This window comes from Taudactylus pleione, unplaced genomic scaffold, assembly GCF_031769625.1.
Source record: "Taudactylus pleione unplaced genomic scaffold, aTauple2 ptg000648l, whole genome shotgun sequence".
Classification (NCBI taxonomy): domain Eukaryota; kingdom Metazoa; phylum Chordata; class Amphibia; order Anura; family Myobatrachidae; genus Taudactylus; species Taudactylus pleione.
In genome coordinates this window covers 478802-506505 of record NW_028285050.1, presented here as the reverse complement: position 1 = coordinate 506505, position 27704 = coordinate 478802, and the positions used below count along the sequence as shown (strand labels likewise).

The following is a 27704-nucleotide window of genomic DNA, read 5'->3' as shown; positions in this document are numbered from 1 at the left end:
GTCCTTGCTCATTTAGCCTCAGCGAGATATGTCTGGCATGAGTGAGCTGTCAGGTCCCATGCAACTCTGCTAGTGTTGGTGCGTCTTGCACCAGGAGACTGTGTTGATTAATTTGATATGTGACACTTGTATATCTGTGTTCAGCTTAGTATCTCAATTAGCATGTGAAGTGCCACATTGCATCAGCCACAGCTTTTTTCCAACCCAAGTTGTATTTGCAGAATATGCAAGTGTCACATATCAAAGTAATCAGCACAGTCTCCTGGTGCTTCCCAGCTGCACTGCATTGCGACTTAGACGCATTTCCGGCACCAAAAGATACTAATAAGACACCCAGCGCTAGGACCAGGCTCGGCAAGAGGGGCTGTTTGATGTGAATACAGCAAAGACAAGTGAGGACACATCTGTAGCAAATATCGCTAGCATCTTTCTGAGTTCTGACTTTGGTAAACTGCAGGGATACTTAAATAATGTAAAAACTGCTTTCCGCTTCATTTATGGGAGATTCCACATTATTTAAGGTAGTGACAAGTTTGATAAGCAGGCCCTTAATCTGCTATTTTCATAGATGATCTGAAAATGTGCAACACTGCAATGACTAGAAGTGGGAGGTAAACATCTGCATACTGTACTGTACCTTCATCCAGTTGTACCAGATCCTTATTTTGCACGTTCCTCTATTCTATTTCATATTTCTCCCCATTTCTCTAATTTATTTTGATAGTTAAAGTGTAGTTCATGGAAAGTTATTGAGTGTTGTGTTTTTATTATTTCTACATTTTTTTTATCTGTTTTAATAAAGTATTATATACCAGTTAGGGGTGCCTCCTGTTTGTTCTGTCTGAATATGACTTATCAGCTTTTATCCTTCTATCCTAGCTTATCTGGGTCTCCTCTTTTAGGGGGATCCACTAATAATGTGATTAGCTGCAGTGGCGTAACTATAAATTTTGGTCCCCCATGCCAAAAAAGTTTCAGGCGCCCCCCCTCCCAGCCCAGAGATCAAACACACCCAAAGACGATGTTTAAGGTGTGTGGCCACATGATACAGCAACCTTACACATTATGACACACTAAGTAATGCCCCTTACAACACATTATGCCACACTGGCATGCCCCTTACAACACATTATGCCACATGGCAATGCCCCTTACACATGCCACACAATAATGCCACGTACAACACATTATGCCACACAGTAATGCCCCTTACACAATTATTCCGCACAGTAATGCCCCTAATAGCACATTGTGCACACAGTAATGCCAAATACACATTATGCCAAACAGTAATGCCCACTACATCCCACCCTGACAGATCTACTTCACCAACCCTCCTCTCTGCTCCTGCCAGTCTGTCACCTCAGCTCAAGACAGGTTGCACAGTTTTATTTCCGTGTAGAACCAGATTATTGGGAACATAGGCCCTCATTCAGAGCCACTCGCTAGCGGCAGTATGCTCGTTACGAGCGATGTTCGCACATCTGCGCATGCGTACGGTTTTTAGTACGCATGCGCGAACCAGTCAGTGCGGGCGAAAATCGTTTGTACGCAATATAGCGAGTGCCTGCTATTTTGAGTGACAGAATGAGGCGTATGTGGGTGGTAACAGGGGAAGGTGCTTGAAAACGGGGAGTGGAGATCAGAACGCAGGCGTGCTTAAAGGTCAAAATGGGCGTTTTATGGGTGTGCATAAATAATATAGCAGCGTCATTGACCACGTCACTTGTTTTTTTTTAACTCAGAACTCCTCGCAAAATAGCGGTTGAAAAAACCAACCACAAGAATAGCGAGCAGTTCATATCCTGTTCGATGTACTCGATGAATCTAATAAATAGCGGACATGACGTATGGTGCGAGCGGCCAGGGGGCGTTTGTAACAAATAAACGAGCGTATGTTTTGCTCGCTCGTTCAGACTTAGAGGTGTGAACAGACTGCAATGTGCGAATGGATCATTTGAATAGCCACCCCTTGTTTTTGAACGAACTAACGCAAATAGCGAACGGCTCTGAATGAGGGCCATAGTTTATACCCTGTAAACTGCGTGTATCAAGTTAGTGCCCCTTATACAGTGCCCCCTGTAGTTGTACCCCAAAATGCAATGCCCCCTATACTAGTGCCCCTTATGCAATGCCCCGTGTAATAGTGTTCCTTATGCAATGTCCCGTGTAGTAGTGCCCATTATGCAGGGCCCCCTGTAGTTGTGCCATTAAAGTAGTGCCCCCTGTAGTTGTGCCCCATATGCAATGCCCCCTAGACTAGTGCCCCTTATGCAATGCCCCCTGTAATAGTGCCCCTTATGCAATGCCCCCTATAGTAGTGCCCCTTATGCAATGCCCCCTGTAATAGTGCCCCTTATGCAATGCCTCCTATAGTAGTGCCCATTATGCAGGGCCCCCTGTAGTTGTGCCATTAAAGTAGTACCCCCTGTAGTTGAGCCCCATATGCAATGGTCCCTATACTAGTGCCCCTTATGCAATGCCCCCTGTAATAGTGCCCCGTATGCAATGCCCCCTATAGTAGTGCCCATTATGCAGGGTCCCCTGTAATTGTGCCCATTAAAGTAGTGCCCCTGTAGTTGTGCCCATATGCAGTGCCCCCTGTAGTTGTGCCCATTTTAATAGTGCCCCGTGTAGTTGTGCCCAGTAGTTGCCCCCGGTAGTTGGACCCAGTAGTTGCCCCCAGTAGTGAGCCCCCTGTAGTTGCCCCAGTAGTGAGCCCCCTGTGGTTGCCCCCCGTAGTTGCACCTAGTTGGCGCCAGTAGTGAGCCCCCTGTAGTTGCCCCCAGTAGTGAGCCCCCAGTAGTTGCACCCAGTAGTTGCCCCAGTAGTGAGCCCCCTGTAGTTAGCCCCCCCGTGCGCACACAAACACACACACAAAGAAAAAAAAAACCACTTACCTTTATCCCCGCTCCAGTGCTGCTGCCGTCCATAGCCCGGCGTCCGCTCCTCGGCACTATGGGAGTGACGTCATGACGTCACTCCCATAGTGCTCTGCGTGACCCGGAAGACGGAGCTCACTCCTGAGCTCCGTCCCCGGCGTCTGCTCCTCGGCACTATGGGAGTGACGTCATGACATCACTCCCATAATGCCCTGTGGGACCCGGAAGACGGAGGGAGCTCCGTTCTCCAGCTGCCACCGGCGGTCTGAATAGGAGCTGGGCACCTGCTGGTAACTCACTCAGCGGGAGCCCGGCAGATGGAGGGTGCAGGGGGTGTGACTGCACCCCCCGCACCCTCCGTAGTTACAGGAGTTCACCACTGAGTGGCGTAACCACTGCCCCCGTCGCCCCCAAGCTACCCAGCGCCTCCAAGCCACCGCGGGGGCAGTAGTTACGCCACTGATTAGCTGAGGGTCCCATATAAGTACAGTAAGTCCTGCATTCTGTATATGCACTATAGTGCGGCATGGAACTAATAACAATAAGAGGGTGAAGTAGGGCCTCCATGTGTAGCTAGCAAATGGGTAACGATTAAAAATACATTCTGAGTGATAATTTAATAAAACAACATATAACATTCATATAAGAAGAAAAAAAGAAAAAAGGGTATACTAATAAAGGTATATAGAGAAATGCCCAGCTATGTTGATGCCACTGGCATGGCAAATCATGCCACACATAACGTGATGCATGCCCCCGAGTGAATATGCACACTGCGTACACAGATGCGCCTACATAGGAATGCATGGCTCGATCACAGTGTGACAGGCGAGGGGAAACGCATGGCGCGATGTATGCCAGTAGTGCACACAGGAGGGGTTTCTGAGTACCCAGAAACCTCCCTGACAGAAGTGAGAGCAAGCACCACCATGTTATTAAGCCCCACTCCCTCATGGCAAAATGCCGATTCGCGGGTCAATGGGGAGGAGTCGGAGCCAATATGATGCAATAGAATTAAAATTGCATAGTTTGGCTCTGCCCCCTCCCAATTGACCCGTGAATAGCAGCATTTTGCCATGAGGGGACGGGGCTTATTGACAACTTACAGCATGGTAAGGGTGTGTACGTGTAATGTATGTGTGACATACATGTGTGTATGTGTATATTTAAATGTATATACATATATATTATATACACAGTATACTATATATATATATATATATGCAAATGTGTGTACTGCATATATATATATATATAAATATATATATATATATGGGAAACAGTCGGGAGGCAGGCAGACGCAATGTATATATATATTAGGGGTGAGCGGGTTCGGATTTCTGAAATCCGAACCCCCCCGATCCGAGGCAGATCCGAGTCAGGCTCGACTTTTCCCACCTGACTCGGATCTGAAATCGAGGCAAAACGTCATCATCCCGCCTTCCGAGTCTCGCGGGTTTTGGAACCTATATAAGGTGCCCGCGTCAGCGCCATTTTCTCACTCGGCTGTGGACAGTGAAGAGGGAGGGTGGGAGTTAGGGCTGACTGTGTAGTGTAGTGTAGTGTAGTGCAGAGTAGTGTTGTGCTGTGCTGCTGTTGTCCACTACTTCAAAGTCCATAGGGGCTGGCTGTGTTGTGCTGTGCTGCTGTTGTTAATAGGGGCTGTGACCACTACTTCAAAGTCCATAGGGGCTGGCTGGACTGTGTTGTGCAGTCAGTTCTCCATAGGGGCTGTGTCCACTCCAAAGTCCTGTGCAGTGTCCCAGTCCTAAAGGGGTGCTGTAGTGTTGTCCAGGGGGTACTCTGTCCATCAGAGGTGCTCCCCCTTAGTGCTAAAAAAATAATATTTTTTGTGTGTTTGTGAATTGTGTGCGCAGTAGCCGCACGTGCATCAACAAAGTAGTGCCAAGCGTGCGCCTGTGTCATAAGTAAAGGGCCGGCTGGCTTGACCGTTAAAGGGTGCTGTAACCCCCAAAGTACACTCCAGTCCAAACCAAAAAAAAAATTATTTTCTGTGTTTGTGAATTGTGTGCGCAGTAGCCGCACATGCATCAACAAAGTAGTGCCAAGCGTGCACCTGTGTCATAAGTAAAGGGCCGGCTGGCTTGACCGTTAATGGGTGCTGTAACCCCCAAAGTACACTCCAGTCCAAACCAAAAAAAAAATTATTTTCTGTGTTTGTGAATTGTGTGCGCAGTAGCCGCACGTGCATCAACAAAGTAGTGCCAAGCGTACGCCTGTGTCATAAGTAAAGGGCCGGCTGGCTTGACCGTTAAAGGGTGCTGTTACCCCCAAAGTACACTCCAGTCCAAACCAAAAAAATATATATTTTCTGTGTTTGTGAATTGTGTGCGCAGTAGCCGCACGTGCATCAACAAAGTAGTGCCAAGCGTGCGCCTGTGTCATAAGTAAAGGGCCGGCTGGCTTGACCGTTAAAGGGTGCTGTAACCCCCAAAGTACACTCCAGTCCAAACCAAAAAAATAAATATTTTCTGTGTTTGTGAATTGTGTGCGCAGTAGCCGCACGTGCATCAACAAAGTAGTAGGCTCATTTCTTAAAGGGTGGTGTAACCCACAAAGTGCACTACTCTCCAGCAAAAATAAAAAAATATTTTCTGTGTTTGTGTGCGCCTTAGCCGCACGTATATATCAATATAACATAAATGGAGGACCAAACTTTCTCCGATAAAAATAAAATAGGGAAAAATCAAGAACCACTTCCTCCTATAGCTGTTGCTGCTGCTGGGAGTTGTTCATCATCCCAGAGAGGAAGTAGGAACATCACTACTTTTACTAAACAATTGACCCTCCAACAGTCCCTAGCGATGAGGATGAAGTACTCCAAAAATATACTGGTAGGTTAATTGGCTCCTAACAAAATTACCCATAGTGTGTATGTGTGTGCACATGTAGTAGGGAATATAGAGTGTAAGCGCCACTGGGGCAGGGACTGATGTGAATGGCCAAATATTCTCTGTAAAGCGCTGCGGAATATGTGTGCGCTATATAAATAACTGGTAATAATAATAATAAGTACGACAGCAGTCATCCTGAAGCAAAACGTATAACTGAGGCCTTGACTGCTATGTTGGTGTTAGACTTGCGTCCGGTATCCGCCATTAGTGCAGTGGGATTTAGACAATTGATGGAGGTAGTGTGTTCCCGGTTCCAAATCCCGTCTAGATTCCACCTGCATCCTCAAAGCAGCAGCGACAAGCGTGCGTCTGTCTGTTAAAGGATGGTGTAACCCTCAAAGTGCGCTCCACAAACAATGAAAATATTCTTCTTTTTTCTGTCTTTGTGAATTGTGTGGGCTGTAGCCGCACTTGCATCCTCAAAGCAGCAGCGACAAGCGTGCGTCTGTCTGTTAAAGGGTGGTGTAACCCTCAAAGTGCGCTCCACAAACAATAAAAATATTCTTCTTTTTTTTTCTGTCTTTGTGAAATGTGTGGGCTGTAGCCGCACTTGCATCCTTAAAGCAGCAGCGACAAGCGTGCGTCTGTCTGTTAAAGGGTGGTGACACCCTCAAAGTGTGCTACACAAACAATAAAAATATTGTTCTTTTTTTTTCTGTCTTTGTGAAATGTGTGGGCTGTAGCCGCACCTGCATCCTTAAAGCAGCAGCGACAAGCGTGCGTCTGTCTGTTAAAGGGTGGTGACACCCTCAAAGTGTGCTACACAAACAATAAAAATATTCTTTTTTTTCTGTCTTTGTGAATTGTGTGGGCTGTAGCCGCACTTGCATCCTCAAAGCAGCAGCGACAATCGTGCGTCTGTCTGTTAAAGGGTGGTGTAACTCTCAAAGTGCTCCAAAAAATAAAAAACTATTTTTTTAATGTGTTTGTGACTTGTGTGCGATGTAGCCGCACTTGCATCCTCAAAGCAGCAGCGACAAGCGTGCGTCTGTCTGTTAAAGGGTGGTGACACCCTCAAAGTGTGCTACACAAACAATAAAAATATTCTTCTTTTTTTTTCTGTCTTTGTGAATTGTGTGGGCTGTAGCTGCACTTGCATCCTCAAAGCAGCAGCGACAAGCGTGTGTATGTCTGTTAAAGGGTGGTGACACCCTCAAAGTGTGCTACACAAACAATAAAATTATTCTTCTTCTTTTTTCTGTCTTTGTGAATTGTGTGGGCTGTAGCCGCACTTGCATCCTCAAAGCAGCAGCGACAAGCGTTCGTCTGTCTGTTAAAGGGTGGTGTAACCCTCAAAGTGCGCTCCACAATCAATAAAAATATTCTTCTTTTTTTTTCTGTCTTTGTGAATTGTGTGGGCTGTAGCCGCACTTGCATCCTCAAAGCAGCAGCGACAAGCGTGCGTCTGTCTGTTAAAGAATTACATCAGTGACAGCATCCAAGTAGGCATGTCAGACAGTCTGTACCTGTACTGGCAGGAAAAAGAAGCAATTTGGAGGTCCCTGTACAAACTGGCTCTATTTTACCTGAGTTGCCCCCCCCTCCAGTGTGTACTCCGAAAGAGTGTTTAGTGCAGCCGGGAACCTTGTCAGCGAAAGGCGTAGGAGGTTGCTTCCACAAAATGTGGAGAAGATGATGTTCATAAAATGAATTATCAACTCTTCCAGGGAGACCAGCCTCCAGAACATACAGAGGGACCTGTGGTTGTGGATCCCAGCAGGGACGAATTAATACTCTGTGAGGATGAGGATGTACACAACACTGAAGAGGGTGAGGAATCGGTGGATGAGGAGGATGAGGACGACATCTTGCCTCCGTAGAACCAGTTTGTGCAGGGACAGATTAATTGCCAGCTTGTTTTGTGGGGGCCCAAACGAACCAATCATTTCAGCCACAGTTGTGTGGCAGACCCTGACGCTGAAATGATTGGTTTGTTAAAGTGTGCATGTCCTGTTTATACAACATACGGGTGGGTGGGAGTGCCCAAGGACAATTCCATCTTGCACCTCTTTTTTTTCTTTGCATTATGTACAGTTTGGGGCCTAGTTTTTCAAACTGCCATCCTGTCTGCCACTGCAGTATCACGCCTAGATGGGTCACGTGTTTGTGCCGCCCACTCGTGTCGCTTAGCATAGTCATCCAGCTACCTCGGTGCAACCTTTTGGACATAAAAACACTATTGTGTTCAGAATAGACTGGAAATGAGTGGAAATTAAGGTTATTGAGGTTAATAATAGCATAGGAGCAGAAAAACCTACAAATTCTGTGATTTTAGCTGTTTTTATGCTTTTTTTCAAAAAAATACAGATCCAAAACACAAAACCCAGAACCCAAAACACGGAAGGGTGGTTTTGGCAAAACCAATCCAGTTCCAAAACACGAAGAAAGATCCAGATCCAAAACCAAAACACAAAACACGAAAAGTGGCCGGTGCACACCCCTAATATATAAATATATATATATATATATATATATATATACATACTAGAGACCCCCCTTTAAAAATCCTGTGTTTGTCCCTGTGTGCACACGGTTGTGGCATGATCAGACACAATGTAGCTGGGCGTATCTGGAGATAGGATATTAAGAATATATTTGTTTGAGGATATGATATGTATCCGCTGATGGTTACAAAATCATCCAGAATACATAGTATACATTTATTGACTTTTTTCTTCAACCTTGTTTGGTCTAATTATGTCGAAAGGTTGAGAGTTTGAACATATTGCAATATGCAATATAAGGGATATCTTCCCTACACATACGTCATATTAAAGTCCTTTAATAGTTTCCATAGATAGTGAATAAATTATATTTTAAATATGTATCACTTACCTGTCAGGATGTGGCCTGGGATTGGCTGCTACTCACCATTGTGCCGGCTTCCTCTGATCTTCCAGATGATCAGACACTGGGTTCAGTGGCAAGTCGCAAACTGAGTATTCTCTCTAGGGTTTGCTAGGACTTGCATGTGTGTGTCCTGGTCCCCTGTTGGCTGTTATGGGTACAGCCATGTTGGTCCCTATCACCTGACTAGTCCCTCATCAGCTCTCAGCTGACTCTCTCCTCCAGTGGATGGCTACCTAGGGGTATAAAGCTAAACTCTGGGGGGGTAAATGTACTAAGAATCGAGATTGGTCAAGATGACAATTTCTGGAGAGTTTAGGCATGATTTTCATCTCGCAAATTTACTAAAGGCAAAGTTGGGTGAGTTTGAGAGAGATTTCTCTCTTTTCACTTGTAAAACTCAGATGAGATAGCACTCAAATCAACTCACCATTGGGACAACTCGGAATACTTTTCACCTAAAATATACAGCTCTCAAATTTACCAAGAATCAGGATGACAAGCTCGGGTGAGATGGCAGCAAACTCTACGCCAAACTCACCTTTTATTTTTTTCATCAATAGTTTTTATTAAAGTTTTGTTCCATTAACAACATGGAAGGGGAAAAAATACAGAAAAAAGAAAACATGAGGACGAGGGGGAGGGGGGTGAGGAATCAGACAGTACTGTCATACTGTCAATACAATAACCATCTTGGTTACAGTGTATTGGAAATACATTTAACATGTTCACAATAGCACATATGTAAATATATATATATATATGGTGAAAGGAGTGTGAGGGTAGCGAACAGTAAAAGATGATTCCCTTATTAATACAAAAGAATGTGTAACTAGTGCAATATGTGAACGGTAAAAGAGTTGATTCAAAGTCACTGATCCTTAATTAAAAGGCGGCTGCAGTCCTCTTGGGGTCCGTTTTGGCTAGCGGGTGAAGTGGTTCTGGAAAAGAGGTTTAAGGAGACATGCGCCTGAGTGTAGTATTTAAAAGAATAGTACCGAGTGCTCGTAAGAATAAGTGTGTGTACCAAAACTAAACACTTTTAAGCTTATCTGTGTTCCAGGGATGAGTAGTCCACACTGGATAAGTTTAGATGGGATGTCATCAACTTGATCACCTTAGGGGGAGCTTATATAAGCTCATGGGAGAGAGAGTATATATATAGTGTAGTATATTATAGTAAACCTCTCTGCATAGACTTTAAGCTGTTGTGAACATACTTCATCAATACTACAATTCCTTTTTATACGGTGAAACTGAGAATAAAGAATGTTGTCTTTCCAGCTCAATACATGTGCACTACCATAGTGGAGATAGCTATTCGTATCTACTGATTTAATAAAAGTGCTTGAGGAGATAGCATTCTGAGATCCTTCAAGGATAATGTCTAAAAATTCTGTTTTGTTTCTTTGTAGGTTGGAAGTGAATTTTAAGTTAAAATCATTGACACTAATAAAATCCATAAAACATTTAAAATCCTCTTTTGAACATTTCCATACAATAATAATATCATCGATGTAGCGTTTATATAGTTGTATTTTGTTTTTGAAAGGATTTTTATCAAAATTAATTCTGATTCCCAGTTCCCCATAAAAAGATTTGCATAACTAGGTGCGAAGATCGTGTCCATCGCGGTACCACACATTTGTAAATAAAATTGATCTAAAAATGTAAAATAATTGTGAGTTAAATAAATAACATCAATTCTCAAATAAAATGTTTGTGCTGTTTATCGATCAGTGGATCTTGATCTAGGAATTTTTTACAAGATTCAATACCTTTGGAATGTTTTATGCATGTATACAAAGACTGAACATCAATAGTGGCCCATAAAAAATCATTACTCCAGTGTATCCCTTGTATTAAATTTAAAAGACTTGTGGTGTCTTTTAGGAATGATGGCAGTTCTTTGACATATTTGTTTAAAAAAATATCATCATATTCTGAAGCATGTGAAGTTAATGAATCGATGCCAGCTATTATCGGTCTGCCAGGGATTTTTCATATCCTTGTGAATTTTTGGCAGGTGATAAAAGATTGGGATTACTGGGTTAGGTTACATAAAATATTGGTATTCGTCTTTCGTTAGTATATTCATGTGTAAGCCCTGTACTGATGTGCCCAGCTATAACGTGGCATCACACCGCTATCTCTCACGCCATGCATGGCGCGCCACACACCACGCCATGAGTCACGCCACAAAGAAAGTTTATTAGTGAAAAAAGTCATTACGTGTAATACAACATTTTGCCCACCAGATGTCACTTTTCCTAAACTACATAGCGCATGCGTCTGATTTCATTACGTGTAATACAACATTTTGCCCACCAGATGTCACTTTTCCTAAACTACATAGCGCATGCATCTGATTTCATTACGTGTAATACAACATTTTGCCCACCAGGTGTCACTTTCCAATGTACCGTACGGTATGTTCTGTATCACCGGCCGATGATTGTTTGACAGAAGCTTAGACATTAGACTTTACAAACTACAGAACTCTAGTAATGGGTGAAGCATGTGGCCTAGCGGTCTAATGCCTAGTCTCACTGCTTCTCTCTTCTTGTTCCGTGGGTTCGAGACCTTGAAAATACAGTATGTTTTTTTAATTTATTTTTAAAATCTTCACTTAAAATATTCAGTATTCAATACAGTACATGTGGAGCGCATGTCTGCCCAGTGCTTCGGGAGTCAAACAGCGAAACTAGGATTTTTATTATTGTACATACAGTACTGTACCTTAGAACGCAAACTTGCGTCAATGCCGGTGCTGACATGAACGCGGACATTATAGTGATTTATTATGACCATCAAGTGGCAATGGGCCCTGTTAAAGAGACTGGTTTCTGTATATCAAACTGACTGCGCGTTTAAACCGCAAAATTGCGTCAATGTCTGCGCGTGCCCAGTGGTCGGATTTTAATCACAATGGAATGTGTGCCCCATGTCCAGTGGAGCCAAGCCATACATTAAGTAGCGCTATTTTATGGCGCATGCCCAGTTGTCTGTATTGCTAACAGTACTGTTGAATTTTCACACTAGTGCCATTCTGCACTGTCCGAGACTTACAGTTCCGCACAGTATACACAATAGTAAATTCATTACTACATAAGGTGCTACAGTAGTGGACTAACAGCAGTTTGTAGGGCAGATGCAGAGCGCAAACTTGCGTCAATGAAAATGCTGTCCTAGACTTGGTAACATTAGTAATTTAATATGTTTAGTAACTGATAGTTGACTGTGTATAAGAGAGGGGTCTCTATAGTACAAACTGACTCGGCGTTTAAACCGCAAAATTGCGTCAATGTCAGCACAGTTTGCATTGTGGTAACTTATAGCCAGTTCTGATGGGTTATTCACTAGCAGTTTCTGCAGTTATGAAATCACTATTCTGTGGTGCTAAATTGTATGGCACCGTCAGTTTTGAATATTCAGTACAGGCACATTCATAGCGGCACACTAGTTGTCCTAGCAGACGGGGGATGGTGTCCTTGGCAATGGTGACAATTTGTAGCATTTTTCAGGACACTAGGGCAGAGCTGACTGCTTACAGTAAATGGATTAACAAAGCTTCCTTTATTATGGTAATGTGAGGCTCTTGGCTTGCTTTGGGGGAAGGGACCTGATGCACTGTGTATGACTCTCAGCCCACTGGGCATGCGCTAGAAATCCCATCGCAACCCTCCTACTGGGCATGCGCCCGCCAGAGATGGAAATGCAACAGCATAGAGTACAAATACTGTATTGATTGCAGTAATACAGCCAACTGCGCATGCTCAGTGATAGCATAGCGCTACATGGCGTATGGCTTGGCGCCACAGATCCCATTGTACCCCCTTCATTTGTAATCCATCGCAGATGGCTGACAGCCACCTTAGCGCCAACCGTGTAATACAGAGAGCTCTCTCTCATACAGATCCCACTACTACCGTACTTAGTGTGCAAGGTTGGAGCAGCATCACCAATGTCATCAGTTTGCGATGCAATGCTATTTTGCGCAGCAAATGCACAGTCAGCTTTGAACACAGAGCGCTCTCTCACAGATGGAAACCACTCTCAGACACAGTCCAAGGGACGTAGCCATAGTGCACAAGGCTGAGACCGCATATGCGTTGTCGCATGTTTGCGTTTTGCGGTTTTTGGGCGCACAGTATGTGATGCAGAGCCCTGTCTCACATTCTAGACAGTAGATTCACTAGCAGTTTCTGCAGTTATGAAATCACTATTCTGTGGTGCTAAATTGTACGGCACCATCAGTTTGCAGATGCAGAGCCCTGTTAGCCACCATAGCCACAGTATGAAATCACTATTCAGTGAAATACAGAGCCCTCTCTGGGCACTACAGATCCCACTGTAAACCCTCCACTGGGCATGCGCATGAAATCCGATTGACGAAAGCGCAGACATTGACGAAAGTTTTGCACTATTGAAACACACAATCTGTTTGTAATGTCTTACTTTTAAGCAGCCTTTTAAACAACACTATAGCCTTTTAAACAAGTTTCACTATAGTGTCCAGAGCAGACAGTGACAAAAAAATATATACAGTATGGTACGGTATATTCTTTTCCAGGGATCGAACCCCGGACCATAATTCTACCAAAGTGATCACCTAACCACTAGCCCACACGACAGCTACAGTGAACCACAGAGAGTGGCCTCATCCTTGTGCACTCCTCCCGCTGCTGTTTTTTAATAAAAAAAAATTGTCATACTGTAATGCATCCCATATCAGTGAAAGCTGTGCGTGCATCACATTAATCTACAGTATCGGTTATACCGTGACAACAACTCCGGCAACTTCTCTACTATTCAGTTACTGCACCGTACCGTATATACAATACAGTATGTGCAGTGATTTGCATCCTGTTATAAGATGTTATGTACAGTACGGTACAGTACTATATACTGTATATGTATATTATGCGACATTAAAAATACAGTATGGGTTGTGCGTTCATGAAAATGCTGTGAATTTGATATCCACCCAATTTACTGTAAGTTTAACATTATGGCATTCTGCACAAGACATTCAGTACAGTGGAGCACTCGCCACCCAGCGGTTAAGCACTATATTACATGCAATTACAAAAGTGGAGCACTCGCCACCCAGCGGTTAAGCACTGTATTACATGCCGTAGCATATCCTTCGTTGAAGAATACCACGGTATTCCACAAGTCCATGGCGCGACTCAGAGGCCTGCACGCCACGCCACAAGTCCATGGCGCGACTCACGCCACGCCATGAGCAACAAAATAGCTGGGCAGATCTGTATCCCTTAAGGAGTCTACAAAGTCCTCAGTTGGATCTCTAGTGAGGGGTTTATACAAATTCTGATCCCCCAAGAGCCGTACAGCCTCTTTGGTGTAGTCAGATGTATTCATTACAACCAAACCTTCTCCTTTATCTGCTTGTTTCAGGACTATATCTTTACTAGTTTGGAAAGATTTTAGGGCCTGTTTCTCAGATTGTGTGAGATTATTCCTTAAGGGGATATCTGATTTAGTGTCAATTGGATCCTTCTTAACCATATCATAAAACATAGAAATGTTACTACTCTTGGATTCTAATGGGTAAAATTTTGAAGCTGGTTTAAGACCAGATTTTGAGAATGGGATTTCATAGTTGGAAATTACCGCTGTGTCTTTTCGCACGAAGTGTCTTTTCAGCGTGAGTTTTCTAACAAATTTGTTCAGGTCTATATATGTCTGGAATTTGTTGCTTTTATGTACTGGGGCAAAATTTAAGCCCTTGCTGAGGAGAGAAATTTCTGCATTTGACAGTTGATGATCTGATATATTAAAAATGCCCTGTTTTTTTACTTGTTCTAATGTCTGTACATGTTCCTTCTTTTTGGTTCTATATATATGTACTTCAGAAAAAATATAAAATGGAGGAGACGGACTCTTCCAGTTTTGTACTGTGGCAGCTCTAGTGGCGATCAAAATGTTTCCTAAAATATATTTGTCAGGGTTAGACAGCTCTTGGGGATACATGTAAAAAAGGGCTGTGGTAGGTGTCTCCTGTATCTGAACATTGAGAGCTTGTGTGCTAACACAAAAACTTAATGAAAAAGGTTTAGTATAAATGGACAATTCCAAAATATATGAAAGATATTCCCTGCTCCGAACAGTTTCGCCAACAAAATTTTGACTAGGAAGGCCATATTTTGTGTAGCTTTTCAGGTGTAAAATACAATCTATGTAGTAGCTTGAATTGCATCTCTAAATGGTTAGAACAACTGGAGAATCTATGAGCTGTTAGATACATTTTTTCCCATTGTTGGAGAGTGAGTACAAGTTCTAAATCCTTTTCCCACCTTAATTGTGCCAAGGATTTGGTAAGGGTCTTGTCTTCTATATATAGGGAGTACCAAAATTTTATAGCACCTCTAGCATTACCTTATGAAGATATTCGAGGGGTGTAACCTTGTAATTCGGAGCACATCAGAAACCTAGTGACTAATACGTAAATAGGTAAAAAGTTCACTTGACAGTAGATTATATTGCATCTGTAAATATGAAAAGGGACACATAGAATTATTACATAAAACTTTGGCTAATGTGTTTATACCTCTAGAGCACCATGATGAAATACGCAAATCTGGAATTAAACGGTAGAGGGCTAAAAGAGAGAGATTGCGGGTAGGTAGAATTATACAGCGAGAGACTCCTATAGTAGCATCCCATGCTTTAAGGGAATCTAATATTGCCCTAGGGGAGCCTGTCGAATATGGACAATATTGTCTAGGTGTCCAAATCATTTATTTTAATGGAAACTGAGGAAACAAAGCTCTCTTCAAATTGACCCAAGGTTTCGTGTTGGCAGGAAGCGCCCAGTCACTAATATAGGTTACTAATCATGTATGATGATAGGCTAAGAGATCTGGGACATCTAGGCCGCCACAATGTCTGTGGTGCGTTAATCGGCTATATGCGATTCATGGAGTTTTAACTTTCCAAATATACTGTAGGATAAGTTTATGTATATGCGCTATAAAGTGCTGTGGTACTAAATAAGGAATTGTGCGGAACAGATACATTAGCTTGAGTAGAACCATCATCTTGAACGCTGCAAATCTACCCAGCCAGCAGACTTCAAAACTCATCCAACTCTTTAAGAGATCAGCAACATGTATTATCATGGGAGATAAATTAATCTCGGCAAAATTGGAGATATCATTTGGAGTATGGAAACTATGGTATACAAGCAAATCTTTCTTCCATTGATATTTATATATTGTGACGTTCAGTCGGGTTGGTGGTCCCTCTCCTGGGTAGAAGGACTCCTTTCTTACACACACAGCAGCCGAAGGCAGCACACCAGTCTGGATGCGAGTACAAGCTGGTCGGCGCCAGTCTTTATTGTACAATGTCAGAAATTACATAAAGAAAACATAAACATAAATCCTAGCCCTGTCTGGGCTCTAACTTCACAAGTGATTTCCCTCACTACAAGGACCTGGCAGGGCCTAATACCCTCTCCAGCAACAAAAGCACAGCATAGTCCTCACAGCTAAGTTTCCCAGTGTCTCTGAGCAGATTCCCTGTCTGCTCACCCAGGTGAGACAGTCAGCCCTAAACAAACTAAGCATGTGTTGGCCATCTTCAGCTGGAAGCCCTAATGAGCCTGTTACCAGGCTGAAAGACCCAAAACCTGGAGTGGCCATAGGTGGAGCCCTTCCTCTCACCCACAACTCCCAGGACCCAAACCGGCTTTTCAAAAAGCCGAGACTCAAGCCTGCTACACTGCAGACTTTCTCCTGGTGATTTAAAACACATAGGAGAGGAATCTGGGACAAATGTCCCTGCCACAGACCACTTTACCAGTGATCCTATCACATATCCCCCCCTTTGTTTCGTCCTGTGGGGCGGAACAACTGAAGCCCCCAAACAATGAACGCGTGACAATGCGTCTGCCTTGGCCAGCTGGCCTCCTGGCCTATGTGGCTTCACTATACCTCTACCAACAGTGCAACCCAGACACTGCTTGCACCCTGGGCAAATGAGACTGCCAAACAGGACTATGAATGACTACAACACCTAAACAAGCAGCAGCATACCGTCTATGGGATCTTAGAACTCTAAAATCCTCTGGAAGGTCGCTGGTGCCCCACGTAACCCAAAGGGCAACGTCATATTGGTACAACCCTTCTGGCATCAGAAAAGCTGTCTTTTCTTTGGCATCCTCAGCCAACGGTACTTGCCAATACTCTTTGGATAAGTCTAACGTGGTAAACTACCTGGCTGTTCCTAGCCTTTCAATTAGCTCATCCACCATTGGCATTGGGTAGGCATCGAATTTTGACACACTGTTCAACTTTTGATCCATTACACCCAGTTCCAACATTTTTTAATCTCTCTAGACACTGATTCCCTTTGGGCTTCCGTTAACCTACAGAGCTTTAGGTTAATCTTATCCCCTGGGTCAGTGATTATATCATGTTCAACCAGGGCTGTCTTAACAGCAGTGTGGGCCCTGGGCACAGCAATGCTTTGGGGCCCCTACCCACCCACACACAGTATACACATAACATATACAGTATACACATAGCACACACACAGTATACACATAACATACACAGTATACACATAACATACACAGTATACACATAACACACACACAGTATACACATAACACACACAGTATACACATAACATACACAGTATACACATAACACACACACAGTATACACATAACATACATACACAGTATACACATAACTAGGGGTGAGCGGGTTCGGATTTCTGAAATCCGAGCCCCCCCGATCCGAGGCAGATCCGAGTCAGGCTCGATTTTTCCCGCCTGACTCGGATCTGAAATCGAGGCAAAACGTCATCATCCCGCCCTCTGGGTCTCGCAGGTTTTGGATCCTATATAAGGTACCCGCGTCGGCGCCATTTTCTCACTCGGCTGTGGACAGTGAAAAGGGAGGGTGGGAGTTAGGGCAGGCTGGACTATGTAGTGCAGTGTAGTGTTGTGCTGTGCTGCTGTTGTCCATAAGGGCTGTGTCCAGTCCTCCAAAGTCCATAGGGGCTGGCTGTGTTGTGCTGTGCTGCTGTTGTCCATAGGGTCTGTGTCCACTCCTCCAAAGTCCATAGGGGCTGGCTGTTTTGTGCTGTGCTGCTGTTGTCCATAGGGGCTGTGTCCACTCCTACAAAGTCCATAGCGGCTGGCTGGACTGTGTTGTGCAGTCAGTTGTCCATAGGGGCTGTGTCCACTCCAAAGTCCTGTGCAGAGTCCCAGTCCTAAAGGGGTGCTGTAGTGTTGTCCAGGGGGTGCTCTGTCCATCAGGGATGCTCCCCCCAAGTGCAAAAAAAAATAAAATATTTTCTGTGTTTGTGAATTGTGTGCGCAGTAGCCGCACGTGCATCAACAAAGTAGTGTCAAACGTGCGCCTGTGTCATAAGTAAAGAGCCGGCTGGCTTGACCGTTAAAGGCTGCTGTGACCACCAAGGTACACTCCAAACAAAATAAAAAATGTTTTTCTGTGTTTGTGAATTATGTGCGCAGTAGCCGCACATGCATCTACAAAGTAGTGCCAAGCGTGCGCCTGTGTCATAAGTAAAGGGCCGGCTGGCTTGACCATTAAAGGGTGCTGTAACCCTCATAGTACACTCCAAACAAAATAAAAAAATATTTTCTGTGTTTGTGAATTGTGTGCGCAGTAGCCGCACGTGCATCAACGAAGGAGCAGCGCCAAGCGTGCGCCTGTGTCCCATAAGTAAAAAGCCGGCTGGCTTGTCCGTTAAAGGGTGCTGTAACCCCCAAAGGGCACTCCAAACAAAATAAAAAAATATTTTCTGTGTTTGTGAATTGTGTGCGCAGTAGCCGCACGTGCATCAACAAAGTAGTGCCAAGCGTGCGCCTGTGTCATAAGTAAAGGGCCGGCTGGCTTGACCGTTAAAGGGTGCTGTAACCCCCAAAGTACACTCCAAACAAAATAAAAAAATATTTTCTGTGTTTGTGAATTGTGTGCACAGTAGCCGCACGTGCATCAACAAAGTAGTGCCAAGCGTGCGGCTGTGTCATAAGTAAAGGACCGGCTGGCTTGACCATTAAAGGGTGCTGTAACCCCCAACTACACACCAAACAAAATAAAAAAATATTTTCTGTGTTTGTGAATTGTGTGCGCAGTAGCCGCACGTGCATCAACAAAGTAATGCCAAGCGTGCGCCTGTGTCCCATAAATAAAGGGCCGGCTGGATTGACGGCTAAAGCGTGCTGTAACCCCCAAAGTACACTCCAAACAAAATAAATTTTTTTTTTCTATGTTTGTGAATTGTGTGCACTGTGGCTGCACGTGCATCAACGAAGGAGCAGCGCCAAGCGTGCGCCTGTGTCCCATAAGTAAAAGGCCGGCTGGCTTGTCTGTTAAAGAGTGCTGTAACCCCCAAAGGGCACTCCAAACAAAATAAAAAATATATTTTTTTGTGTTTGTGAATTGTGTGCGCAGTAGTCGCATGTGCATCAACAAAGTAGTGCCAAGCGTGCGCCTTTGTCCCATAAATAAAGGGCCGGCTGGATTGACCGCTAAAGGGTGCTGTAACTCCCAAAGGGCACTCCAAACAAAATAAAAAATTTCTTTCTGTGTTTGTGAATTGTGTGCACTGTGGCTGCACGTGCTTCAATGAAGGAGCAGCGCCAAGCGTGCGCCTGTGTCCCATAAGTAAAGGGCCGGCTGGCTCATTTCTTAAAGGGTGGTGTAACCCACAAAGTGCACTAGTCTCCAACAAAAATAAAAAATTATTTTCTGTGTTTGTGTGCGCCTTAGCCGCACGTATATATCAATATAACATAAATGGAGGACCAAACTTTCTCCGATAAAAATAAAATAGGGAAAGATCAAGAACCACTTCCTCCTAGTGCTGAAGCTGCTGCCACTAGTCATGACATAGATGATAACATGCCATCAACGTCGTCTGCCAAGGCCGATGCCCAATATCATAGTAGAGGGCACATACAATCCCAAATGACAAAGTTCAGGAAAATGACCTTGAAAAAAACATTTAAATCATCTGTAGAGAAACGTAAACTTGCCAATATGCCATTTACGACACGGAGTGGCAAGGATTGGCTAAGGTCTTTCCCTATGTTCATGACTAGTGGTTCAGCTTCACATGACGATGGAAGCCCTCCTCCCACTAAAAAAATCAAACGAGTTAAGCTGGCAAAAGCACAGCCAAGAACTGTGTGTTCTAAGAAGATATCACAAATCCCCAAGGAGAGTCCAAGTGTGGTGGTGGTTGCGATGCCTGACTTTCCCAGCACTGGACGGGAAGAAGTGGCTCTTTCCACCATTTGCACGCCCCCTGCAAGTGCTGAAAGGAGCACCCACAGTCCACTTGCTGATATGCAAATTGAAGATGTCACTGTTGAAGTACAACAGGATGAGGATACTGGTGTAGCTTGCGCTGAGGAGGAAGTTGGCGAGGAGGATTCTGATGGTGATGTGGTTTATTTAAATTAGGCTCCGGGGGAGACAGTTTTGTCCGTGGGATGAAAAAGCCCATCACGGTCATGCCTGGGCAGAAGACCAAACATTCCACCTCTTTGGTCTGGCAATATTTCTATCCAAATCTGGACAACAACTGTCTTGCCATATGTACCATATGTAAAGGTGAAATAAGTAGGGGTAGGGACGTTAACCACCTAGGAACATCCTCCCTTATACGGCACCTGCAGCGCGTTCATAAAAAGTTACTGTCAAGTTCAGAAACTTTGGCTAAGACCGTAAGCAGTCCAGGGACACCTAAATCTCGTCCTGTTGTATCCAAGCACCTGCAAACCACACCATCAACTCCCTCCTCGTCAATTTCCTCCTTAGTCAGGATCGGAAGTAGTCCTGCAGGCCATGTCACTGGCATGACTGACTCTCCTATCCGGGATTCCTCCGGAGGATCCTGCATTGCTACGCCTCCTGCTGCCGCTGCTGCTGTTGCTGCTGCTGGGAGTCGTTCATCATCCCAGAGAGGAAGTAGGAACACCACTACTTTTACTAAACAACTGACCCTCCAACAGTCCTTAGCGAGGAGGATGAAGTACGACAGCAGTCATCCTGAAGCAAAACGTATAACTGAGGCCTTGACTGCTATGTTGGTGTTAGACGTGTGTCCGGTATCCGCCATTAGTGCAGTGGGATTTAGACAATTGATGGAGGTAGTGTGTCCCCGGTTCCAAATCCCGTCTAGATTCCACTTCACTAGGCAGGCGATACTAAGACTACAGAAATTTCAGAAAAAGTGTCCTGAAAAATGCCGTTGTACCCAATGTCCACTTAACCACGGACATGTGGACAAGTGGAACAGGGCAGACTAAGGACTATATGACTGTGACAGCCCACTGGGTAGATGTATCACCTTACGCAGCAACAGCAGCAGCGTCACCAGTAGCAGCATCTCAGAAACGCCAGCTCGTTCCAAGGCAGGCTACGCTGTGTATCACCGGTTTCAGTAAGAGGCACACCGCCGACAACCCCTTAGAGAAACTGAGGGAAATCATCGGCCAGTGGCTTACCCCACTTAACTCTCCTGGGGATTTGTGATATCTGACAATGCCACCAATATTGTGCGGGTATTACATCTGGGCAAATTCCAGCACGTCCCATGTTTTGCTCACACAATAAACTTGGTGGTGCAGAATTTTCTGAAAAGCGACAGGGGCATGCAGGAGATGCTTTGGGTGGCCCGAAAAATTTATGGCCACTTTCACCATTCAGCAACTGCGTGCCGAAGACTGGAGCACCAGCAAACACTCTTGAACCTGCCCCGCCATCACCTGAAGCAAGAGGTTGTGACGCGGTGGAACTCAACCCTCTATATGCTTCAGAGGATGGAGGAGCAGCAAAAGGCCATACAAGCCTATACATCCACCTATGACATAGGCAAAGGAGGGGGTATGCACCTGACTCAAGCGCAGTGGAGAATGATTTCCGTGTTGTGCAAGGTTCTCCAGCCCTTCGAACTTGCCACACGTGAAGTCAGTTCAGACACTGCCTACTTTTACTAAACAATTGACCCTCCAACAGTCCCTAGCGATGAGGATGAAGTACTCCAAAAATATACTGGTAGGTTAATTGGCTCCTAACAAAATTACCCATAGTGTGTATGTGTGTGCACATGTAGTAGGGAATATAGAGTGTAAGCGCCACTGGGGCAGGGACTGATGTGAATGGCCAAATATTCTCTGTAAAGCGCTGCGGAATATGTGTGCGCTATATAAATAACTGGTAATAATAATAATAAGTACGACAGCAGTCATCCTGAAGCAAAACGTATAACTGAGGCCTTGACTGCTATGTTGGTGTTAGACTTGCGTCCGGTATCCGCCATTAGTGCAGTGGGATTTAGACAATTGATGGAGGTAGTGTGTTCCCGGTTCCAAATCCCGTCTAGATTCCACCTGCATCCTCAAAGCAGCAGCGACAAGCGTGCGTCTGTCTGTTAAAGGGTGGTGTAACCCTCAAAGTGCGCTCCACAAACAATGAAAATATTCTTCTTTTTTCTGTCTTTGTGAATTGTGTGGGCTGTAGCCGCACTTGCATCCTCAAAGCAGCAGCGACAAGCGTGCGTCTGTCTGTTAAAGGGTGGTGTAACCCTCAAAGTGCGCTCCACAAACAATAAAAATATTCTTTTTTTTTCTGTCTTTGTGAAATGTGTGGGCTGTAGCCGCACTTGCATCCTTAAAGCAGCAGCGACAAGCGTGCGTCTGTCTGTTAAAGGGTGGTGACACCCTCAAAGTGTGCTACACAAACAATAAAAATATTGTTCTTTTTTTTTCTGTCTTTGTGAAATGTGTGGGCTGTAGCCGCACCTGCATCCTTAAAGCAGCAGCGACAAGCGTGCGTCTGTCTGTTAAAGGGTGGTGACACCCTCAAAGTGTGCTACACAAACAATAAAAATATTCTTTTTTTTCTGTCTTTGTGAATTGTGTGGGCTGTAGCCGCACTTGCATCCTCAAAGCAGCAGCGACAATCGTGCGTCTGTCTGTTAAAGGGTGGTGTAACTCTCAAAGTGCTCCAAAAAATAAAAAACTATTTTTTTAATGTGTTTGTGACTTGTGTGCGATGTAGCCGCACTTGCATCCTCAAAGCAGCAGCGACAAGCGTGCATCTGTCTGTTAAAGGGTGGTGACACCCTCAAAGTGTGCTACACAAACAATAAAAATATTCTTCTTTTTTTTTCTGTCTTTGTGAATTGTGTGGGCTGTAGCTGCACTTGCATCCTCAAAGCAGCAGCAACAAGCGTGTGTATGTCTGTTAAAGGGTGGTGACACCCTCAAAGTGTGCTACACAAACAATAAAATTATTCTTCTTCTTTTTTCTGTCTTTGTGAATTGTGTGGGCTGTAGCCGCACTTGCATCCTCAAAGCAGCAGCGACAAGCGTTCGTCTGTCTGTTAAAGGGTGGTGTAACCCTCAAAGTGCGCTCCACAATCAATAAAAATATTCTTCTTTTTTTTTCTGTCTTTGTGAATTGTGTGGGCTGTAGCCGCACTTGCATCCTCAAAGCAGCAGCGACAAGCGTGCGTCTGTCTGTTAAAGAATTACATCAGTGACAGCATCCAAGTAGGCATGTCAGACAGTCTGTACCTGTACTGGCAGGAAAAAGAAGCAATTTGGAGGTCCCTGTACAAACTGGCTCTATTTTACCTGAGTTGCCCCCCCTCCAGTGTGTACTCCGAAAGAGTGTTTAGTGCAGCCGGGAACCTTGTCAGCGAAAGGCGTAGGAGGTTGCTTCCACAAAATGTGGAGAAGATGATGTTCATAAAATGAATTATCAACTCTTCCAGGGAGACCAGCCTCCAGAACATACAGAGGGACCTGGGGTTGTGGATCCCAGCAGGGATGAATTAATACTCTGTGAGGATGAGGATGTACACAACACTGAAGAGGGTGAGGAATCGGTGGATGAGGAGGATGAGGACGACATCTTGCCTCTGTAGAACCAGTTTGTGCAGGGACAGATTAATTGCCAGCTTGTTTTGTGGGGGCCCAAACGAACCAATCATTTCAGCCACAGTTGTGTGGCAGACCCTGACGCTGAAATGATTGGTTTGTTAAAGTGTGCATGTCCTGTTTATACAACATACGGGTGGGTGGGAGGGCCCAAGGACAATTCCATCTTGCACCTCTTTTTTTTCTTTGCATTATGTACAGTTTGGGGCCTAGTTTTTCAAACTGCCATCCTGTCTGCCACTGCAGTATCACGCCTAGATGGGTCACGTGTTTGTGCCGCCCACTCGTGTCGCTTAGCATAGTCATCCAGCTACCTCGGTGCAACCTTTTGGACATAAAAACACTATTGTGTTCAGAATAGACTGGAAATGAGTGGAAATTAAGGTTATTGAGGTTAATAATAGCATAGGAGCAGAAAAACCTACAAATTCTGTGATTTTAGCTGTTTTTATGCTTTTTTTCAAAAAAATACAGATCCAAAACACAAAACCCAGAACCCAAAACACGGAAGGGTGGTTTTGGCAAAACCAATCCAGTTCCAAAACACGAAGAAAGATCCAGATCCAAAACCAAAACACAAAACACGAAAAGTGGCCGGTGCACACCCCTAATATATAAATATATATATATATATATACATACTAGAGACCCCCCTTTAAAAATCCTGTGTTTGTCCCTGTGTGCACACGGTTGTGGCATGATCAGACACAATGTAGCTGGGCGTATCTGGAGATAGGATATTAAGAATATATTTGTTTGAGGATATGATATGTATCCGCTGATGGTTACAAAATCATCCAGAATACATAGTATACATTTATTGACTTTTTTCTTCAACCTTGTTTGGTCTAATTATGTCGAAAGGTTGAGAGTTTGAACATATTGCAATATGCAATATAAGGGATATCTTCCCTACACATACGTCATATTAAAGTCCTTTAATAGTTTCCATAGATAGTGAATAAATTATATTTTAAATATGTATCACTTACCTGTCAGGATGTGGCCTGGGATTGGCTGCTACTCACCATTGTGCCGGCTTCCTCTGATCTTCCAGATGATCAGACACTGGGTTCAGTGGCAAGTCGCAAACTGAGTATTCTCTCTAGGGTTTGCTAGGACTTGCATGTGTGTGTCCTGGTCCCCTGTTGGCTGTTATGGGTACAGCCATGTTGGTCCCTATCACCTGACTAGTCCCTCATCAGCTCTCAGCTGACTCTCTCCTCCAGTGGATGGCTACCTAGGGGTATAAAGCTAAACTCTGGGGGGGTAAATGTACTAAGAATCGAGATTGGTCAAGATGACAATTTCTGGAGAGTTTAGGCATGATTTTCATCTCGCAAATTTACTAAAGGCAAAGTTGGGTGAGTTTGAGAGAGATTTCTCTCTTTTCACTTGTAAAACTCAGATGAGATAGCACTCAAATCAACTCACCATTGGGACAACTCGGAATACTTTTCACCTAAAATATACAGCTCTCAAATTTACCAAGAATCAGGATGACAAGCTCGGGTGAGATGGCAGCAAACTCTACGCCAAACACATCTTTTATTTTTTTCATCAATAGTTTTTATTAAAGTTTAGTTCCATTAACAACATGGAAGGGGAAAAAATACAGAAAAAAGAAAACATGAGGACGAGGGGGAGGGGGGGGAGGAATCAGACAGTACTGTCATACTGTCAATATAATAACCATCTTGGTTACAGTGTATTGGAAATACATTTAACATGTTCACAATAGCACATATGTAAATATATATATATATGGTGAAAGGAGTGTGAGGGTAGCGAACAGTAAAAGATGATTCCCTTATTAATACAAAAGAATGTGTAACTAGTGCAATATGTGAACGGTAAAAGAGTTGATTCAAAGTCACTGATCCTTAATTAAAAGGCGGCTGCAGTCCTCTTGGGGTCCGTTTTGGCTAGCGGGTGAAGTGGTTCTGGAAAAGAGGTTTAAGGAGACATGCGCCTGAGTGTAGTATTTAAAAGAATAGTACCGAGTGCTCGTAAGAATAAGTGTGTGTACCAAAACTAAACACTTTTAAGCTTATCTGTGTTCCAGGGATGAGTAGTCCACACTGGATAAGTTTAGATGGGATGTCATCAACTTGATCACCTTAGGGGGAGCTTATATAAGCTCATGGGAGAGAGAGTATATATATAGTGTAGTATATTATAGTAAACCTCTCTGCATAGACTTTAAGCTGTTGTGAACATACTTCATCAATACTACAATTCCTTTTTATACGGTGAAACTGAGAATAAAGAATGTTGTCTTTCCAGCTCAATACATGTGCACTACCATAGTGGAGATAGCTATTCGTATCTACTGATTTAATAAAAGTGCTTGAGGAGATAGCATTCTGAGATCCTTCAAGGATAATGTCTAAAAATTCTGTTTTGTTTCTTTGTAGGTTGGAAGTGAATTTTAAGTTAAAATCATTGACACTAATAAAATCCATAAAACATTTAAAATCCTCTTTTGAACATTTCCATACAATAATAATATCATCGATGTAGCGTTTATATAGATGTATTTTGTTTTTGAAAGGATTTTTATCAAAATTAATTCTGATTCCCAGTTCCCCATAAAAAGATTTGCATAACTAGGTGCGAAGATCGTGTCCATCGCGGTACCACACATTTGTAAATAAAATTGATCTAAAAATGTAAAATAATTGTGAGTTAAATAAATAACATCAATTCTCAAATAAAATGTTTGTGCTGTTTATCGATCAGTGGATCTTGATCTGGGATTTTTTTACAAGATTCAATACCTTTGGAATGTTTTATGCATGTATACAAAGACTGAACATCAATAGTGGCCCATAAAAAATCATTACTCCAGTGTATCCCTTGTATTAAATTTAAAAGACTTGTGGTGTCTTTTAGGAATGATGGCAGTTCTTTGACATATTTGTTTAAAAAAATATCATCATATTCTGAAGCATGTGAAGTTAATGAATCGATGCCAGCTATTATAGGTCTGCCAGGTGGATTTTTCATATCCTTGTGAATTTTTGGCAGGTGATAAAAGATTGGGATTACTGGGTTAGGTTACATAAGATATTGGTGTTCGTCTTTCGTTAGTATATTCATGTGTAAGCCCTGTACTGATGTGCCCAGCTATAACGTGGCATCACACCGCTATCTCTCACGCCATGCATGGCGCGCCACACACCACGCCATGAGTCACGCCACAAAGAAAGTTTATTAGTGAAAAAAGTCATTACGTGTAATACAACATTTTGCCCACCAGATGTCACTTTTCCTAAACTACATAGCGCATGCGTCTGATTTCATTACGTGTAATACAACATTTTGCCCACCAGATGCCACTTTTCCTAAACTACATAGCGCATGCATCTGATTTCATTACGTGTAATACAACATTTTGCCCACCAGGTGTCACTTTCCAATGTACCGTACGGTATGTTCTGTATCACCGGCCGATGATTGTTTGACAGAAGCTTAGACATTAGACTTTACAAACTACAGAACTCTAGTAATGGGTGAAGCATGTGGCCTAGCGGTCTAATGCCTAGTCTCACTGCTTCTCTCTTCTTGTTCCGTGGGTTCGAGACCTTGAAAATACAGTATGTTTTTTTAATTTATTTTTAAAATCTTCACTTAAAATATTCAGTATTCAATACAGTACATGTGGAGCGCATGTCTGCCCAGTGCTTCGGGAGTCAAACAGCGAAACTAGGATTTTTATTATTGTACATACAGTACTGTACCTTAGAACGCAAACTTGCGTCAATGCCGGTGCTGACATGAACGCGGACATTATAGTGATTTATTATGACCATCAAGTGGCAATGGGCCCTGTTAAAGAGACTGGTTTCTGTATATCAAACTGACTGCGCGTTTAAACCGCAAAATTGCGTCAATGTCTGCGCGTGCCCAGTGGTCGGATTTTAATCACAATGGAATGTGTGCCCCATGTCCAGTGGAGCCAAGCCATACATTAAGTAGCGCTATTTTATGGCGCATGCCCAGTTGTCTGTATTGCTAACAGTACTGTTGAATTTTCACACTAGTGCCATTCTGCACTGTCCGAGACTTACAGTTCCGCACAGTATACACAATAGTAAATTC

General features: G+C 43.7%; 1 protein-coding gene across 1 annotated transcript in view; it reads left to right on the top strand.

The window, feature by feature from the left end:
• LOC148478871 (uncharacterized) overlaps positions 1-27704 on the top strand; it is a 212200-nt gene that overhangs the window by 140671 nt on the left and 43825 nt on the right. The window contains exons 5-6 of the mRNA XM_088455269.1: positions 2918-2927; positions 12598-12617. Of these exons, the coding sequence (XP_088311395.1) occupies positions 2918-2927; positions 12598-12617 (30 nt within the window). The remainder of the gene's footprint in view (positions 1-2917; positions 2928-12597; positions 12618-27704) is intronic.